The sequence below is a fragment of the Stylophora pistillata genome, chromosome 12 (genome assembly GCF_964205215.1).
Source record: "Stylophora pistillata chromosome 12, jaStyPist1.2, whole genome shotgun sequence".
Classification (NCBI taxonomy): Eukaryota; Metazoa; Cnidaria; class Anthozoa; order Scleractinia; family Pocilloporidae; genus Stylophora; species Stylophora pistillata.
The window spans coordinates 17,157,501-17,177,521 of record NC_142530.1 but is presented as its reverse complement, the minus strand read 5'-3'; the positions used below and the strand labels follow the sequence as shown (position 1 = coordinate 17,177,521).

Sequence of the window (20,021 nt, the reverse complement as noted above, 5' to 3'; positions counted from 1 at the left end):
ATTTGTCAATCAACCGTCGTGTGATGTAGAACTCTTAGAGTCAAGTCAGCTTGAGCTACAGCTACTCCAAAGCAGTAAACAGCGGGCACATTTGGAGTAAACAGCGGGCGAATTCCTCAAAATCGTTTTATGTCCTCATCACAATACAAGAATTTTTGAGATTTGTATTTCCTTTCACCAAAGGAAACTGTCTTTATTTGTGGCGGTAAATTTGAGATCGAGGTCGGTAGTTCGCACGTTACCTCATGCCACCATGCTGGTGGAAGTAAACAATAGATATCTCATTAGCTCCTTTTGTTCGTCTATCAGCATTTAAATTTGACCTGCACACGTCAACGGTGAGTGACAAATGAGCCTAGATCTTCCCGGGGAAGACTTCCTTATATAGCGCGCCTTCGTGTTTAAAGCGCGAGGTCACGACACTTATCTCCAAATCTTTTGATAAGAGTCCACAAAACCGGAAGCTGTCCTCGTTGGTCACCATATAAATTACCGTTAACTTCAGATTGCTCCAACCTTTTCCATCCCTCAAGTGAGTCTCGAATTAGTTGCTCATCCCCTTTTCACCTCATTTCATCGGTTTATGATCACCTCAATGGCTAAATTTCAAACAAAGACCTTGGGTATTGACCGAGTTATGATGAGAAAATGTCTCAAGAGACGGTTAGCTACTAGCTATTCAAAAGACAAATTTTCCGCTCGAGCTACCATCCACTACAGGCAGACAAGACAACATCCCATTCATCATAAAACAACAGCATGAAGTATATATGTTGTCGCTCTTTTGGGAGATTTGTAAAAGGGTACGGTTTGGGTTAGTGTTCTAAAAACAATTTATCTAAAAACAATTATCTTAAAAAGTCAATTGGCCGGCATACCCACTCGTACCTACCGAAGAATAAAGTTCGAGCTTTAGAATAAGTATTCAGTGAAAGTCAAAGAGAAACTGAAATCTTCGATCAGAGTAAGACTCGGAGTGTAAAAAGGAGAGTGAAATAAATTTAATATAAGTGGAATTATATTAGAGGAAAGAGATTAAAGGGGATCAGAAGAACAGATAGGGAGTCCTTTGGTGCCTTTCTCTAAGCGTACGTGACGCGCTCTGCAGCTTGTTTTCCTCGTTACTATGACTCAAAACATTTATGCCTTGTAAGAACTGTAGGGTAATGACCAGCGCCTCTAAACAGTTCACGTGGCGCAACGCTGAACTTTTAATTTAGTATTTATAAAGGTATTACGCAATGAAACTCACTTAAGCTTAGACAAAGGACATGATTCAAGAACATACTGTGAACTTGTGTACAATTGGGATGGGGGGTGGTCACCTTTACATAAAAACACACGGATATAATTTCATGTTGAACTTTCCCTTTGGCACCTCAAGCGGAAATTAGCTGTCGAAGTTAAATCAAAACAAATTAAAAGTAGGAATATAAATCAAAAGCCCAAAGATGAAAACTTTATTGTTAAGATTGATCACTGTTATAACGTAAAAACTGCTCTTGAAGACGAGATTAGACAAAATAATGACCAAAGAATGACCTGAAAAATCCCTACAATATTCTTGTTGAAGAATGATAACCTTTAAAATTGTTAATTACAAAATAAGTAAAAAACCTATTCGGAAAAAGGCCCTACACCGAAACCCATAGAAGCAAGGAGTATATGTGACAAAAATAACAAATAGCAATGACGTAACTGACTCATGCAATTCCATAGTGCTTCATTAGGAATGGGGTCTTACAGCCCGGCTGAATAAGTGGGAGCTCTCGATAGGTAATTCGTAACCTATCTCATCATCTCGTCAAATACCAAGGATTTTTTCCCAAACAAAAAAGTTCCAACACCAAACCTGTGTAAAATGAAAGTTAAAACATTGGAAAGAAACTGGCTGACTTAAAATCGTACCCTAAAAAAGACACCAAAATGGAGATAATAGGAATTTCTAAAAAAAACTACTTAATCATAATTGACCCAGTCAGATCCTTCTTCTTTCTCTCAGCGGAGGCCTAGTTGTATTTTGGCATGATGCGCTTTCCATGTGCATCATGGGCAAAGATTGGACAGGTATTTGGAGGGAATGGCCAGGGTCCAGCTTTCTTCTCAGCCTCCTTGGAGATCTCATGAACCCTCTTCATCAACTTCTCGAATGCAGCTCGACCCTTGGGAGTGGCTGTCATATCTCGCATTTGGGCCAATTTTCCCACGTACTCACCCATGGTTGTCAGGTTCTTGAATGGGCATCCATTCTTAAAGCCGGGGCAGTTTGCGGCGATTCCTTTCATTTCATCAACAAGAGCTTTATATGGGCAAACACCTTTTCCAAAAACTGGGCATTTCTCGACGATCTTCTCAACCGTTAAAGAATATGGATACTGCAGGTTTAAGTGAAAATAAAGTTACTAGAAACAAGGATATTGACTGGGCACCGGTACATAACAACTTAAATAACTCAGCCGCGAGCCAAACATATTTCTCTTCACTTCAGGTTATAGATTCTATAGAATATCAATGTTTCGAGATTTGTCCTGAAATGGAAAAAAAACATTGGATGATAGCAATTATTTGGCATTACTTTAAAACTGTAACGTATAATGAAATTCTTGTTCCTTATTTATACGTTAGAAAGCTCTTTACTGATGTTTTACCTTTAAAATTCTCATTCTGAAAGCGAAGTTACCTACCACAGTGTATGTAGGTTTCAAAATCTCCTTTCCTGCAGTATCTTTGGCAAAGGGGCAGCCACCCTTGAAGAAGCTTTGAGGGGAGACAGTTCCGTACTCCAAGTGTTTTTCCTTGCTAAGAAAGTGGACCTCCTTCAAAAACTCGATCCATTGAGCTTCGCCTTTGGACTGCTTCCGCATCTGACCCATCTTCTCTTGAAGCTCACCCACAGTCTTGCATTCTTTGAAAGGGCAGCCATTATCGAAAGGGGGACATTTGACACAGACGCCTTTCTTTTCTTGGGCAAGCTTGGCGTATGGGCAGCCACCACCAACAAATGCTGGGCAGTGCTTTGAAACGTAATCTACGGTGACGTCTGACGTCTAAAAGGTTGAAAGAAGATCGGAAAAATCGGGCTTAACGAGGCGTTTCCTCAAAGGTGATGGCCGCAATTCAAAGCACTAACAGCTAGTTACCATTTCCGCCTTACATACTATCAGGTCGTAGCAGAAAGACCAATAGTTGTAAGATTAGAGAGAAAACGACTGACCTAGAGCGACCGCGAATCAACTGTTTGTGGACTGAAAGAGAGTTCTGCGTTTGTGCAGATCTATTTATATCCCAACTACTCAGTCTGATTATTTCTCTCGTCATTGAAATCGTGGTCAATGCGCAAATAAACGAGGCTCTAATCCTTCGACCTTACGCATGAAATATGCGCCTAACAGCCATGAGGAGTTTTTGTACTTTCTTTAGATCAGTCTTTTCCACGAGAACACCGACGTTAAAATCGTGCGACAGTAGAGTACAAACTTTTCTTACAGCTATACAGTCAACGTCCACTAAAACGGACACGAATTATGTCAATTGGGTTAAGCTCGCATAGGTACTTAGTCTAGGTTGAATGGCCTAACCTGAGGGTTAAAATTTCAACGCAGAGTGTGCTGCTCAAATATACCACTTAATCAAATCGCTCAAACTCGCCAGTCCTAATTTAGATTTTATTAAGCTCAGTCTTTTAAAGGCCGGGGCAGCCTATCCATTAAATGAAATACTATAACGATTAACTATAGTAACTCCAACTTTTAAATGCGTTGCGTCTGTATTTCATAAGAGTTTAGGACAATCGATTACATAATTACATGATTGTGCGGACACGATGGCTCAACAAGACGGAAGACGAAAATGGCAACATCTAAAGATTTTGTCTATCATTATAAAGAGAAAAATGGGGCAGAATGGAAACTGTGGGTTTGTTACGTTCCATGGCTACAGTTTGAACGACTTCATCATCTTCATAACCTAAGGCACGTCTTCTGTAATTATAACTTGCTTCGTTTTATGATCTATTAGCAGTGATGTTGAACTTAGCATGTAGTAGTGAACTTCTCGATTATTTCGATTATCTGTGCCTGCGTCTTCTAATTCCCTTGCTTTATGTGTTCTTGAAAATCGAAAAGTTTGCAAAGGTAAGAGCAGATTCAATTTGAAAGATTTTTGGGTCGAGATATCACCGAAACAAAATGCAAAGATTAACCATGGCGTCCACAGCTTTGAATTTTCAAGCCCCTACAACACTGGTGACTTGATTTCTACTTCAGTACAATCGAGAACAACCTCAATGTTTTGATCTATTGTTACTTGAAACCTTGCGAGAAAACAGAAGACAACGACTGTCTGGTGAGTCTAACAGCGCCGGCCGACTAGTCATGCTCCAGAACTCAAAGAGCTGACTTGCGGCTAGGTCACTCGACAAAGCTAAAAACGAGTGCACACAACCTGGTCTAGAACGGCCAGCTGGGCCGGCGCACTATACATATACCGGATTCAGCTATCCAATTGAAACCGAACATAGGTAACCCTTTGGATGGAGGTTGCAGTAGTCATGAAATGGGCTGAACTCTGACCTGGTATTCCGGCCATACGACACGTCTCACGTTAAATTTGATTCATTACAAACATTGCTTTCATGGACAAAGCTTTCTTCTGCTTTAGGTAATTGTCCAAAAAGCTCATTCTCAAAGCGATTACTGCTATTTTCTATCCTGCAAAGCCCATGCAATGGACTACAATAATTTCTCCATCATTTGTCACTCTCTTTTAGGATATCTTAGCATCAGTAGCAACTAACACTGATAATAATTGCTCAGAATAAAAGAGTTTCATATTAATGCAATATTCTAATTACCGAAAACCTCTTAAGGGAGTGGCGCGAAAACTGAACATCAAATGCTATTGCTTAGATCCTCAATAAAAAGTTGAAATCAGTATTTAATCAAACCCCTCGGTTAACCTAGGAAAGGATTCACTTACTTGCTTAGATAAAGCCATGTAGACGTTAAACTTCGTGCAGTTCAAAGGTAGAAGTCCGAACAAAAAAGGATTAGTCTTGTAAGCTGTAGTAGTTCACACTGTTACTGACTGGCTGAACTGATTGTGCTGGAGATGGGTGGATGAATTCAAAAGCAAAATCGACGTAAATAACAATGAATGATTGACGTATCAAACAGGTTTGTCTAGAGACAACAGGTTTTCCCACACAGAGCGTGTTAATCATTCAGTCCAAGAAAACGTGATAATTGCTAACAAATGTTTAATAACGCCTGCAATTTTGTTATCAAAGGTACTGAATATTTGTATCGATAGACAGTCAGCTAACACCTTAGTTATTACAAGCTCTTTTTTAGAAAATCCGAATGATTGACTTATCAAAAAAAATAAATATATATTTGCGTCATTAAAGCTTAGCTTTTCATAAAAGGCACTACCATTTCATTGATCTAAATCAGAAAGAACTTTTCAATGCTCCAACACGGCCAGTATTAAGTGTTCAATTCTGATCTTTACTAAGAACTGGATTCAACTTTGCTGCTACGATTTAGGGCAAAAAGCAATTTTGGAAAAGATGTTTTGAGAACACATTTTACTGCACAGTAAAGAAATCTGCCCTACCAGTGGTGGAGGTTACGTTCGCGACACTTACAGTCCAGTTCACTAGATTTCCGCATCATTTTCGTGTTTTAACGAAATCGCGAAATTTACGAGAAGAGTAAATTTTTTAAATTACATAACCGCATGAGAAACAAAATACCTCCAAAGCTGCTTTTCTATATGATACTCAGACCCCAAAGAAACAGTGTGCCATCGTGCCTCGATAGTGATAGTATTAGAAACCAAACATTAGACAGAACTGGCTATGATATGTTCCTAATAAAGCTCTCAGCAGATGTGTAATATTTTGTTACGCAAAGGTTCAAAGCTGTAGAATTACGCGGACAAGCATCAGCGGTCATGTTGTGACAAGTTCATATTCTTTACCTTTTACTGATAGAGTCAAGTGGATACTCGATGACCCTTCCTGTTTGGCGCAATAACTACAATATAAAGTCTCGTAGGCATTTCTTGCACGCTCCAGATCACATGTAATGGTGCACTCTAAGTAGATAATGCACGTGGCTGGTACATGACCACTGAGAAAAGTTACGAATCAACTTTAAACAGCTTCTGCAGTCGACGATAGGCAGAGAGAAGATGTATGAAGAAAAGAAATGCAAAGGCCTAGATTAAGTCAACACGAAATATCTTGATTTATCCGTGTGTTTCAATAATATTCTCGTCACCCTTGCATAAGAGTTAAATTACGTAACCTCGCCGTTCGGTGTTGAAATTATGATGACGATTGTTTTTTACGAATTTCCCTTTGTAGATGAGTCAGTCAACGATTCGTTCCAAAAGTGATAGTCTTACTTTCTATAAACCTGCTGATTTTATTCTTTCTTAAGACTCTAGACTCTGAAAGTTCTTTTCAAGTTACACTGTAGAGAACCAGGTCTACTTCAAGTATCCCACAATACAACAGCTTTTTCATGTCTCACAGACCAAAAAAGTTCAAAAGCAAAAATACCGGAAAAAAGGTCAGAGCGAGTGCAAGCGATTGTTCAAAACAACAGACTGAGAAGTCACGAACAACGTATTCCCCAATTCGTATTCCCCAAAAGTGATAGTCTTACTTTCTATAAACCCGCTGATTTCATTCTTTCTTGATACCCTGGACTCAGCTTTTGCATGACTTACAGACCAATAAAGTTCAAAAACAAAAATACCGCAAAAAGGTCAAAGCGAATGCAAACCATTTTTCAAAATAGCAGAAGAAGCCACGTACAACATATACCGCAATTCCAAGCTCAGTTCTATACTAAATAAAGAAAATCGTTAGGGGTCTTCACACATGTGAAACGTCAATATATACGAAATATCTTGATTTATCCGTGTGTTTCAAGAATGTTCTCCTCACCCTTACATAAGGTTTAAATTACGTAACCTCGCCGGCCGGTGTTGATTTTGTGATGATCATTGATAATTAATTTTTTACGTATTTCCCTTTGTAGATGAGTCGGTCAACGCTTCGTTCCAAAAGTGATAGTTTTACTTTCTGTAAATCCGCCGATTTTATTCTTTCTTAAGACTCTAGACTCTGAAAGTTCTTTTCAAGTTACACTGTAGAGAACCAGGTCTACTTCAAGTATCCCAGAATACAACAGCTTTTTCATGTCTCACAGACCGAAAAAGTTCAAAAGCAAAAATACCGGAAAAAAGGTCAGAGCGAGTGCAAGCGATTGTTCAAAACAACAGACTGAGAAGTCACGAACAACGTATTCCCCAATTCCAAGCTCAGTTGTATACTGAATAAAGAAAATCGTTAAGGGTCTTCACACACACACATATATATATATATATTTATTAAAAACTAGATCATTGGATAATGCAATTCAAGACTTTTTTATTGGCTTAGCCATTATGGTATATCAGCCAATATACCATAATCTACAAATATGGCCATCGTAAGTGTCAGCTTAATATTAAAAGGGAGCTAAAAATTTAATAAAATTTTATACTTAATTTAACGTTTTTAATAAAACAATTATTCCACTCGCTCTTGTTGGATTTTACCAATACATCAAAAGAAAACAAAAACTTCCCCTTGGAAAGAGCCATCTCATCGGCACTATTCTATTTTGGTCGCGTAAGGTAAAGTGAACCATGCTTTATTCAGCTGCCCTTGAGCCAACTCTGTGGTTTACTTCAGCTCCCATCCATGTATCTTGTGCCTTGTGAGAAGCCGGCAAAAAATTATATGCTCGGTCAGTACCTCAAAGCTAAGTAGACGATGTCAGGAATAATACATGGACAAGGAATTGTTGTACCGATTATGACTCTAAAATGAAAATCATTGCGCTAACCTTATTACAGAAGACAACTAATACAACATCGGGTAAGCAAAGGAGTGATAACCACATTAGCTAATATTATTATTGACTGTCCGACTCCAGCCAGTGATGTGAAACTCAAATACAAAAGCTGTCAAACCTCAATTGTAGAACCTTCTTCGGTCTTCCAAGGTTGCTCAAGGTTATCGTGTTTCAATGACGCAAAGTCACGTTACCTCCAAGTTTTCCCTTGAAACCGAAATCTAAGAAAAGGAACATAACACGTCAGTAAAAATAAAACTTCAAACCGACATCACACATGTGTGAAGATCCTTAACGATTTTCTTTATTCAGTATAGAACTGAGCTTGGAATTGGGGTAAAAGTTGTTCGTGACTTCTTCTATTGTTTTGAAAAATCGTTTTCATTCGTTCTGACCTTTTGTCGGTAATTTTGTTTTTTAACTTTTGCGGTCTGTAAGACATGCAAAAGCTGTTGTGTTCTGGGATACTTAAAACTTGAAGTAGACTTTGTTCTCTACAATGTAACTTGAAAAGAACTTTCGGAGTCTAGAGTCTCAAGAAAAAATGAAATCAGCGGGTTACTAAGGGAAATTCGAAAAACAATTATCCATTATCATCATAATTTCAACACCGACCGGCGAGGTTACGTATATTCTTGAGAAACACGACTGACTCATTTACGAAGGGAAACTCGTAAAAAGATGATCAAACTTGAATCAAAGAGTATGCAATGATCATCATATTTTCAACACCAAGCAGCAAGTTAACGTAACTTAGCACCTATGCAAGGGAGACAAGTATGTCTTTTTGACAGACAGATAAAACAAGATATTTCGTATTGACTTAATCTAGCCTTTGCATTTCTTTTCTTCATACATCTTCTCTCTGTCTGTCGCCAATTGCAGAAGCTGTTTAGAAGTTGATTCGTAACTTTTCTCGATGGTTATGTGCCAGCCACGTGCAACATCTACTTAAGGTGAATCATTACACGTGATTTGGAGCTTGTAGGATTCGCTTATCTGGGTCTCAATAATCGCCGGAGGTTTCTGTGCCAAGAAAATAGGAAAAAGAAAAGCAAAATGAAAGGTTAGTGAGATATGCTTATCCGCGTATATCTAGAGTTTTGAAGCTTGGCCTGACGAAAAAAAGACTTTCTCTGCGAGCTTTATTAGCAACATATCAGAGCCAGTTATGTCTAATGTTTGATTTCTAACACTATCACTATCGAAAGCACAATGGCACACTGTTTGTTTGTGGTCTGAATACCACATATAAAAACAGTCTGGGAGGTATTTTGTTTCTCATGCGTTTATGTAATTTAACAATCTCCGCTACTCGTAGATTTCGCGATTTCGTAAAAAAATTAAAATGATGCGGAAATCAGGTGAAGCGGACTGTAAGCGTCGGAACGTAAACTCTACTACTGGCAGGGCAGATTTCTTTCCTATACAGTAAAAGGCGTTTTCAAAATGTCTTTTCCAAAATTGCTTTTTGCCCGAAATTGTAACTACAAAGTTGAATCAAGTTCTTGGTGAAGTTCGGAATTGAACACTTACTAATACTAGCTGTGAAGGAGCATTGAAAATTTCTGTGTGATCAGGAGATCGATGAACTGGCGGTGCCTTTCTATGAAAAGCTAAGCTTTGATTGAGCTCAGCTAATATATATATTTATTTTTTTGATGGGTCAATCACTTGGATCGTCTAAACAGGAGCTTTCAATAACCAAGATGTGAGCTGACTATCTATTGATACAAATATTAAATAACTTTGGTAAAAAATTTTCAGGCGTTATGAAACATGTGTTAGCAAACATCACGTTTTCTTGGACTGAATGATGCAATGCGCTCGATCTGTGTGAGAAAACCTGTTTTCTCTAGACAAACCTGTTTTGATGCGTCAATCATTCATTGTTATTTGCGGCGATTTTGCTTTTGAAGTTGATCCACCCATCTCCAGCACAATCATTTAAGCTCGTCAGTAACAGTGTGAACTACTACAGCTTTCGATACTTTGTCTTTTTTTCTCCACTAACATCTTTGAACTGCAAGAAATTTAACCTCTACATGGCTTCATCTAAGCAAGTAAGTGAATCCTTCCCTGGGTTAACCAAGGGATTCAATCAAATACTGAATTCAGCTTTTTCCTGAGGATCTAAGCAATAGCATTTGAACGGTTCAATTTGCGCGTCACTCCCAAAATGTGGTTTTCGCTAATTAGAACATTACATTTATATGAAACTCTTTTATTCTGAGCAAATAAAACCAGAGCTTGTTGGTTCTGATGCTAAGATATCCTCAAAGAGAGTGACGAACAATGGTAAAATTGAGATACAATGAATATATGAAGTTCATATATTTTGAACTGCGGTATTAGATACGTATGATGCACGATCCTCGCAGTAGATAGCGCTATTTATGCAATAGCGAAAATCAGACCTGAAAAAAAAAAAAAAAAAAAAAAAAAAAAAAGTCAGGCCTGTACGGGACTCGAATCACTGACCTCTGCGATACTAGTGCAGCGCTCTACCAACTGAACTAACAAGCCAAATAGTAGAAGGCCGTTAAGTTGATTCTTAATAAACCCGTGAAAGTGATAAATGAGATACAATGAATATATGAAGTTCATATATTTTGAACTGCGGTATTAGATACGTATGATGCATGATCCTCGCAGTAGATAGCGCTATTTAGCGCTATTTAGCGCTATCTACTGCGAGGATCATGCATCATACGTATCTAATACCGCAGTTCAAAATATATGAACTTCATATATTCATTGTATCTCATTTATCACTTTCACGGGTTTATTACGAATCAACTTAACGGCCTGCTCCCAGTTGGCTTGTTAGCTCAATTGGTAAAGCGCTGCACTAGTATCGCAGAGGTCAGTGGTTCGAGTCCCGTACAGGCCTAATTTTTTTCAGGTCTGATTTTCGCTATTGCACAAATAGCGCTATCTACTGCGAGGATCGTGCATCATACGAATGGTAAAATTATTGCCGTCCATTGAATGGTTTTTGTAGGATACAAAAAAAGCAGTAATGACATTGAGAATGAGCTCTTTGGACGATTACCGAAAGCAGAAGAAAGCTAAGCCTATGAAAGCAATGTTTGCAAAGGATGAATTTGAGAGCTGTCGTATGAAATACCAAGTCAGATTTCAGCCCATTTCTTGATTGCTGCAACCTGCAGCCAAACGGTTACACTGTATTCGTTTCCAATTGGTGGAATCCGGCAGATGAATAGTGTGCCTGCCCAGATGACCGTTCGAGACCAGGCTCTGTGCACTTTTTTTTAGCTTTCTCGGTTGACCCGGCTGCACGTGCAGGTCCGGCGCTGTTATCCTTACCAAACAGTCGCTGTCTTCTGTTCTCTCGCAAGGCTTCAAGAAACAGTAATTCAAAATGTCGAGCTCTTTTCGATTGTATTAGAAGAGGAAATCAATTCAGTAGTGTCTTACGGGCTTAAAAATTCAGTTTTTGTCTTGTCTTCTACAAATCAAAGCTGTGGATGCCATGGTTAGTCTGCATTCTGTTTCAGTTACATCTCGACCCAAAAAACCTTTAAAATTGAATCTTTTGTTTCCTTATGCTAATAAACCGTAAAACGGAGCAAGTTACCGAAGATGTGCCTCGGGTTGAGACGATGAAGTCGTTCAAACTATAGCCATGGAACGTAACAAACCCACAGTTTCCATTCTGTCAGATTTTCTTCCCTACAACAATAAACAAAATCTGTATATGTTACCAGTTTCGTCTTTTGTTTTGCTTAGTCATCACGGTCCGCACAATCATTGTTATGTAATCGATTGCCCAAAACTCTTATGTAATACAGACGCAACGTAGTTATAAGTTGAAATTACTATAGATAATCCTCATAGTATATTTAATTTTAATGGTTAAACTTTCCGTTGAAAGTCTGAGCTCAGTAAATCTAACTCAGAACTTGCGATTTCGAGCGATTAAAGTAGTATTTGATAGTAGTTGAAATTTTAAACCTCAGGTTATGTAATTGAAAACATTTGCAAGTCTGTATTATTCCCCCGTGTAAACCCTCATACTTCCCTATACCCTCATGCAGACGGTGTTCAGAACAGATTAAGGTATTTTCTGATGGTTGTATTCTACTTACAACATGGGCTTTTTGCATAGAATCATCGAATGCAGTTTTTGTTGCCTCAATTACTTTCATTTCTTTCGGAAGTGATATTCTCGAGTGATCACGGGATGTCTCAGGACAGAAAGCGAAACAATTGTTTAAAATTTTTGCAATATATTTTGTAGTGTCCCTCTAACTTAAGTACCTTTGCAGATTTAGCTTGGATGCGAAAGATCAGAGCCCCAATTACTTTTGCATCGACTCTAATGCGAGGGACGAGAAAAACAATCAAACCGAGTACTTGGGTATAAAAAGATTTGCACAACCGCAGAAATCTCTCTCGGTCCATAGACAATTGATTCGCGGTCGCTTTAGGTCAGTCGTTCTCTCTCTCGTCTAGCAACTATTAGTCTTTCTGCAAAGACCTGATAGTGTGTATGGCGGCAAATGGTAAATAGCAGTAAGTGTTTTGAATTCCAGCCTTCGTCTTTAAGGAAACGCCTCGCTAAGCCCGATTTTTCTGATCTTCTCTCAATCTTTTAGAAGTCAAGCGTCACCGTAGATTACGTTTCGAAGAACTGCCCAGCATTTGCTGGCGGTGGTTGCCCATATGCCAAGCTTGCCCAAGAAAAGAAAGGTATCTGTGCCAAATGTCCCCCTTTCGATAATGGCTGCCCTTTCAAAGAATACAAGACTGTGGGTGAGCTTCAAGAGAAGATGGTCCAGATGCGGGACCAGTCCAAAGGTGAAGCTCAATGGATCCAGTTCTTGAAGGAGGTCTACTTTCTTAGCAAGGAAAAACACTTGGAGTACGGAACTGTCTCCCCTCAAAGCTTCTTCAAGGGTGGCTGCCCCTTTGCCAAAGATACCAGAGGAAAGGAGGAAATTTTGAAACCTATATACACTGTGGTCGGTAATTTTGCTTTCAGAATGAGAATTTCATAGGGAAAACATCAATAAAGAGCTTTCTAACGTAAAGATAAGGAACACGAATTTCATTATACTTTGAAGTTTTTAAGCAATGCCAAACAATTGCCATCGTGTAGTGTCTTTTTTTTTCCCATTACAGAACAAATCTCGAAAAATTGAATATTCTATAGAATCTCTAACCTGAAGTGAAGAAAAATGTGATTAGCTCGCGGCTGAGTTCTTTAAGCTGTTGTGTACCGGTGCCTTGTCAAAGTTCTTGTTTCTAGTTAACTTCATTTTCACTTCAACCAGCAGTATCCATATTCTTTGACGGTTGAGGAGATCGTCAGGAAGTGCCCAGTTTTTGGCAAAGGTGTGTGCCCATATAAAGCTCTTGCTGATGAAATGAAAGGAATCACCGAAAACTGCCCCGGCTTTAAGAATGGATGCCCATTCAAGAACCTGACAACCATGGGTGAGTACGTGGGAAAACTGGCCCAAATGCGAGATATGACAGCCACTCCCAAGGGTCGAGCTGCATTCGAGAAGTTGATGAAGAGTGTTCATGAGATCTCCAAGGAGGCTGAGAAGAAAGCTGGACCCTGGCCATTCCCTCCAAATACCTGTCCAATCTTTGCCCATGATGCACATGGAAAGCGTATCATGCCAAAATACAACTAGGCCCCCCGCTGAATGAAAGAAAACGGACCTAACTTGTCCAACCGGCGATTTAGTTGGTTTTCAGAAATTCCTTTTATTTCCATTTTGGTGTCTTTTTTTAAGGGTACGTTTTTAGGTTAGTGAGTTTCTTCCCAATATTCAACATTTATACACAGGGCTTGGTAATGGAACTTGTTTGTCAGGGAACGAAGCCTCGGTATTTGGTGAGATGATGAGATAGGTGACGAGTTACCTATGGAAAGCTCCCGCTCATTTGGCCAGGCTGTAACGATATCCCACTGCTTAGTATTACATGACTCAGTAATTGCTATTTTGTAATTTGTTTTCAAAGATGCTCCTTGCTACTCAGTATGTGTTTTGGTGAGGGTTTTTTTTTTCCGAATAGAGTTTTAATTTTTTCGCAATCAGCAACCTTCCCCCCCGCCCTGATTTTAATGTTCTCATCCTATGACGAGAATGACGTAGAGAATTTTCAGGTCATTCTGTGGTCATAAATTCATCTAATCTTGTCTGTAAGCAGAGTTTCAAAGTTACAACAGTGTTCAAACTTTTACCTATATCAGTAAAGTTTTTATCTTTGGGGTTTTAAAATGATTGTCACATTGAATTTGTTATGATTTAACTTCGACAGCTAGGTTCCACTTGGGGTACCAAAAGGAAAACTAACACGAAACTGTATCAGTCGTGTGTTTTTATGTGAGAGTGGCTATTCCCCATTCCTAGTGTAATCAAGTTCGCAATATTGTTATGAGGTATTTAGTTAGTTTAGGAAGTCTGTTTGTTGGTCAGTTCAGTATAATTCATGCCCAGTCTTTCGTTTGTATCAGGATGTAGTTGCTATATGAATTCAAATTCCAGAGTTATCCAGTCGGTTTGAGCTGTCGCGACGAGTTTCCGAATTGTGACAGTCTTGTGTAACTTCCATAAGTGGACGTGCTGAGTTTGACTACCGACGTTGATTTAGACCCACACGAAACTTTGTCCGCTGACCTTGATTTAGACCCACATGAAAGTTCTTGTTTTGGCGGCTAACGCTGTCAGCGGCTAATTCAGTTGATCGGAAGCACTATGATTTAGGACTTGTTCATTTTGAAAGTCTTGTAAAATTGTTTGGTTCAGTGTTCTAACTACAAATGTTTAATCTTCCCGGAATGGAAAATTTTTTTTCTATGTCACAGAAAGATTTACCTGATCTTCCAATAAGGTTCTGTAATAATCTAATGAACCCCATTCCCCCCCGCCTTATTGGCGGTGAATTTGTACTTAGCCGGTTCAATATACACGCAAATGTGTGCACTCTTTCACACGAATGCGGTCGCTGAGCGAAGTTGCGGTCACTCGAATTAACAATTCTGAAATGCGTCCCTGAGACGAAAATAAGTTAATCATTCAAATAATCCCCTTCAGTAAAATCCAATTTATATCAGATTGTTTTACTGTCAATTAACTACGCAGAAGTTTTAGAAATTTCCTTTATTTTGCCTTGCAAAGACGATATCAGTTCAGCCTCAACACATCGTATCAAAACTCCGTTTTAAATAGTTTTTCGAGAACGTACAATCCACGGAAAAATTTTTGGGAAGCAACGTTTGTTTCGTACTTGATATCCGACCCAACCCTCTGGGAATAAGTTGACAAAAGTGTCTAAAAGCTGTATTTTGTCCTCGTAACTGCTTACGAGTGATGAAGAGCCTTTCGAGTCGTCGTGCACAAGAAGTGTAGCTTCACCAAATTAAAGTTTCCCGACGAAGCGCCGTTGGATTAATTTTAACTACATATGAAAATTATGTTGTATGACGCATTTTACAAGAAAACTCTGGCTGCTTGAAATTAAAAATCACTTATGCTCAGTGTTACTTAAAGGACAGAGAAAATCCATTACTTACCGGCAACTATATGGTAAATGGTTTATGATAAAGACCTTAATTTGCTTATAAAACGAATCGAACCATTTTCTTACTACTATTTCTGCGAACATAATTTATTCATTAACCTTGTAATCAATGACCTCGAAAATATGAGAATCATATATGCGAATGGAGTTGTTTCGCAGTCGTGCGCACCAAAGAGCTGAGCCTTGGCTTTACACCAAATTAAATTTGCCTGATTTCTTTGAAAATAATTAATGTTGCTACTGTCAATTGTGTCCACCGTTGGAGCGTGTCAGGTTGTTATCACAAAGCAAGGAATGGCGACCATTTAACTGTTTCACTTTATAACTTTCATTTCCAAGATCAGAGAGTTTATTCTCCCTTCTCTCACAATACATCTCTTTAATGTTATTATAAGAGAACTTAATGTTGCATGAAGACGATGATATGTTCCCGGTTGATAATTTCTTTAATTCTCGCTACCAGTCTACTCAACAATGTATAAAAGTTGTCAGGAGAATTTATTAACTGACAATTCTTGTCAGCCAAAAGGTTTAGAAGGAGAAAAGTGATAAATACCAAAAGCGTCAATATATTTCTAAAACTTTCGGTTTTACCATGGTGAAATTCTTCAATTCATAAAATCTACTTTCCTCATATTTGTATTTACGTCAGAATTTCAGTTTTTACTGGCCACGACACTAAGCTTAGTTTGTTTTCAGTGCTATTACTGGTATGTTCGATTCACGTTCTCCTTGAGGAGCATAAGGCCCGACGGTGGAACAGCTATTCGCTCACAAGTGGTCATTACACATAAACCTGTTTTAATCAGTTTCAGCGGGCACGATAACCTTTCCATTGAGCGATAGTTTATGGTGGTTATGTTTCAAATTGTTTTTGCGAAGTTCACCCGCAAACGGCGACCGTATCCACATGCAGAATTGAGAATTTCCTGTTGTCCTTGTTAGTACAAGGTATATGTAGCTGTCAAGAGAAATTTTAATAATTTTTTTCCGACTAAGGCACTATCCTACTATACAATGTACGGCTTGAATATCAACGGAACAAGAGTCTACGGGTTTCTCTCTTCAATTCTCCGTTTAATTTGCCTGGAGAGAATGGAAACTGGTGACCAGGGTTTACTGGCCCACCTTTGCTTAGGTGGGCATTGGCCTGGGTTTCTTTCTCTTTGTTTTTTGCCTCTAATTTGATATGCGACGATGTACAGTAAACAAAAGTTTCCTGTGGTCTGATCGACTTTCAGATTACCAAGTGGAAATCTGCCTACACTTCTAGTCCCGAGGAAACGGAATCAAAACACGAATTAGGATCGAAAGGAAATACAAAAGAAAAGGAATAAAAAGCAGCGGCCCCATGAGGTGTGGTGCAAGCGTGCATTCGCACAAAAAGTCCAACACATGGTTACTCCACTCTGGTAAATGGCGCTTCATCAATTTAAAAGAAAAAATGAAAAATTTCACTCCTGTGCATTGGAATGTCACTCGCATGCAGCCGTATGTACTCGTATTTGTCCGTATGTTACTCGTATTTTACTCGCCGTATTCGTTTAGTGTTTTAGCCTGCAGAACTGGTAGTCAGTTTTTTGCGTTTTTTCAGTGGAACGAAGGTTGGCGCGAGGCGGCGTCCTGGAGGCACGCGCGAGGGGAGAGAATAAAAAATAACGCCTGTGTTCACATGCTCTTCCACCCTCAGACACACCTCCAGTTTTCCAACCAATCACAGCCCTCAAAAAAAGTGGCGTGGCGCGACTTGTTTACAGGCCGCAGCCGGTGCCAATACTAGAGCGACCACCTGGGTGGAGATCGTATTACGATGTAGGATGCAGAAGTAAAAAGTAAAACTCTCACGAAAACATATACCAACCGCTCAACTTCAACAGAAACTTGTAGACTCTGCACTGTGCCGTGTTGATCTCAATGAAGATGGCAATCAAGTGAATTTGATCTCGCCTTCAGATGGCTGCCAAGTATTTAATTTTTGCCCAGTAATCGGGCTAAGAAGATGACGATAGAGAACGGTGAAGACTACAGCCAAAATGAAGGAGGAAAACAAAATTGTATGACGAGGCAAAATTTTCTCTTAAGAAATAATGGTTACCATACCGTATGCTTTCAGGGGGAAAAAAACCTAAAGGAAGATGTTTTTGTGGGGCTTACACAAGTTGTGTAGCCACATTGTGGCACTATCAGATTTATTTACTTTTCCACGAGAGTGCAGCGCCTGTTACGTGGTCTAGTGTCGTATGGCGGAGGAGTCTGAGTCGGCCCTCTCGGTTGTAGGCGTGGTCTCGAGTAATTTTTTATCTAGTTATACGTTCATCTTTGTTGCTGAGATTTTACTCACTGGCTTTCCTCCAGTCGGAGTCAGTCTAAGTGCGGATTACAGCTAGGAGTCTTTTATTTACCAACATTGAAACAAGTCGTTGAGCAATACCAAATGTGGAATGAAGTGATGTTTTGGTTTTACCCAATTTATGTACCGTTAGAATTCACGTGATTAGGCGGTGCGGTCACGTTCCACGTCAGTCATTTACCGGAACGTTTTTCATCCAGAATTTCTGTTCATACCACATATTCAGCAAGAAAATTACTTAACCAGTCTTTTTAGTACATTCTTAAATACAATATTTCAGCCAAGGAGTGAAAATAGGACTTTTTGTTGCCATTTGGAAACCAAACGCTGTTGTTGTCGGGAAATTCAGTATGACGACCTCTTCAAATGAAATTATTCTTTCATTTTTATATACGTCTAACGTCCTGAAACTGCGGTTTTTCGTTAACATGAAAATCTTGGTCCTAAATGGCTATTACACGAAAGGTTTTGCTGATTGATACACACAGTAGCGGACCGAATTAAACAAAAGCTTTGAAATTTTTGTGCATATTGATAAACACTAACAAAATTGCATTCCTGAGTAAGATTTCAGCTGAAGGACAAATTTTGATTGCATGTCAAGTTGACCATTTACATGAAGATGTCAAGTTCATTTCATGTCTCCACCTTCAGGTCAAATTGCAAATCTTATTGGGTTAAAAATTATTGGCAATGTTAATTTAATGTTACTTCAGAGTACTACTCGACATATATGATTCATCAAAATATTGCTTGTGTTCTGATCTTGTTGTGCATTTATGTTTTTTCCCTAAATTCTTCCATTTGCAACCCTATATCCACCTACCTCAACAAAATTTTCTATGTTATTTTTTGAAAATACAGTCCCACAAAACCTAACTGCAATAATTGTAGTAAACTGTTTGCTCTCAACCAATTGAAAATAGAATTTTGTGCCCTCGTAGACAATAGAAACCTACGCTCAGCATTGTGTTACTTTACATGTATCTATTGTCCAAAATTAGTCATAAATTCAAACCAAATCAAGCTCCCAATGGCTTCTAGTGTAGATTACATCATTTCCTTAATGTGACGGCCCTTCTGCAAAGTTTTGTCCTCGTACGCGTGTACACAAAATGCTAAAAATATTCATATGACATGCTTCCTTAGATTGAATTTTACATCACTTGCCTTGGAAAAGACAATCCACCTACAAATTCTAGCTACGTAAACGAAATTAGGACTGAATCTAATAGGCCACTATGGGAGATGAGGCTGACGTTTTTTCAGTTCCTAAAATTAAATCCTCAGGTCGCATGTGTAACCTTTGTTGTCAAAATGAGACCTCCATAACAAAGTTTGGCCATGAAACCTCATCTTGAAAATGAACATTTAAGGACTATTGTATGCTAGTTATCTTCTTTTATTGATGAACAGGAACAATAATGAAAACTATCTAACCGTAATCAGACATTAGTTCTTCTAATAGAAATTCAACAAGACATCAGACATTAAAAAGCAGCTCAATTTCGTAAGCCACACATGTACGCATTGCGGACCTATTTTTTTCAAAGTAATTGACTCGTTGCAGTTATCGACTACCCGGGGTGACCCTAAAATCCAGACCGGCGAAATGGCGGGAAGTTACCAAAAATTCTAATCGACGGAACGGCGGAAAACAACCCAAATCCTAAAATACGGAAATATAAAGACAACATGTTTTGGTTTTATCAACTGAGTTGACAATGTAAACTGACCAAAGTAAAGTGTTCAAGCGTTTGCTCTGACCAACCTCGTTCCCACCCCGCCCCACCCCCAGCTGGGAAAAAGCCCTGGGAACGAGGTGGAACTCTGACGGCCGTGTCAGCCCTTTGTCAGAGGGAAGGGCTAACGTTTGAAACGTCAGTTTTTAACTCTTTAGTCTCTTTACAATGGCCTATTTACATTATCAACTCATACGTATGATGCACGATCTTCGCAGTAGAGAGCGCTATTTATGCAATATCGTAGTATCGCAGAGGTTAGTGGTTCGAATCCCGTACAGGCCTGATTTTTTTCAGGTCTGATTTTCGCTATTGCATAAATAGCGCTCTCTACTGCGAGGATCGTGCATCATACGTATCCAATTCCGCAGTTCAAAATATATGAACTTCATATATTCATTGTATCTGATTATCAACTCAGTTGACAAAACCAAACTATCTTGTTGTACTCCC

The 20,021-nt window shown here is 39.0% G+C and overlaps 2 protein-coding genes and 1 long non-coding RNA gene across 5 annotated transcripts; 1 reads left to right on the top strand and 2 right to left on the bottom strand.

Annotated features, from left to right (window-relative positions):
• Positions 1-1,433: 1,433 nt before the first annotated feature.
• LOC111344006 (uncharacterized) lies at positions 1,434-5,904 on the bottom strand. Of its 2 annotated transcripts, XM_022951208.2 has the most exons (4): positions 5,756-5,904; positions 4,978-5,103; positions 2,685-3,047; positions 1,434-2,375 (listed from the first exon to the last, which is right to left on the bottom strand). In XM_022951208.2, exons 2-4 carry the CDS (start codon positions 4,993-4,995, stop codon positions 2,010-2,012), a joined length of 747 nt encoding a protein of 248 aa, XP_022806943.2. In that variant the 5' UTR covers positions 4,996-5,103; positions 5,756-5,904; the 3' UTR covers positions 1,434-2,009. The 2 variants fall into 2 exon arrangements, with proteins under 2 accessions (XP_022806943.2, XP_088596457.1); XM_088740331.1 differs by lacking the exon at positions 5,756-5,904 and having other exon boundaries at positions 4,978-5,455.
• Positions 5,905-7,427: 1,523 nt separating this feature from the next.
• LOC148719030 (uncharacterized) lies at positions 7,428-9,918 on the bottom strand. Its single transcript, XR_015994265.1, has 3 exons — positions 9,779-9,918; positions 8,032-8,939; positions 7,428-7,772 (listed from the first exon to the last, which is right to left on the bottom strand). It is a non-coding gene; the product is annotated as an uncharacterized LOC148719030 (long non-coding RNA).
• LOC111344005 (uncharacterized) lies at positions 9,819-14,173 on the top strand. 2 transcript variants are annotated; one of them, XM_022951207.2, is made up of 3 exons: positions 9,819-9,976; positions 12,536-12,901; positions 13,217-14,173. In XM_022951207.2, the coding sequence occupies exons 1-3, from the start codon at positions 9,959-9,961 to the stop codon at positions 13,580-13,582; spliced, it is 750 nt and encodes a 249-aa protein (XP_022806942.2). In that variant the 5' UTR covers positions 9,819-9,958; the 3' UTR covers positions 13,583-14,173. The 2 variants fall into 2 exon arrangements, with proteins under 2 accessions (XP_022806942.2, XP_088598000.1); XM_088741874.1 differs by lacking the exon at positions 9,819-9,976 and adding an exon at positions 11,301-11,412.
• The last annotated feature ends 5,848 nt before the right edge of the window (positions 14,174-20,021 follow it).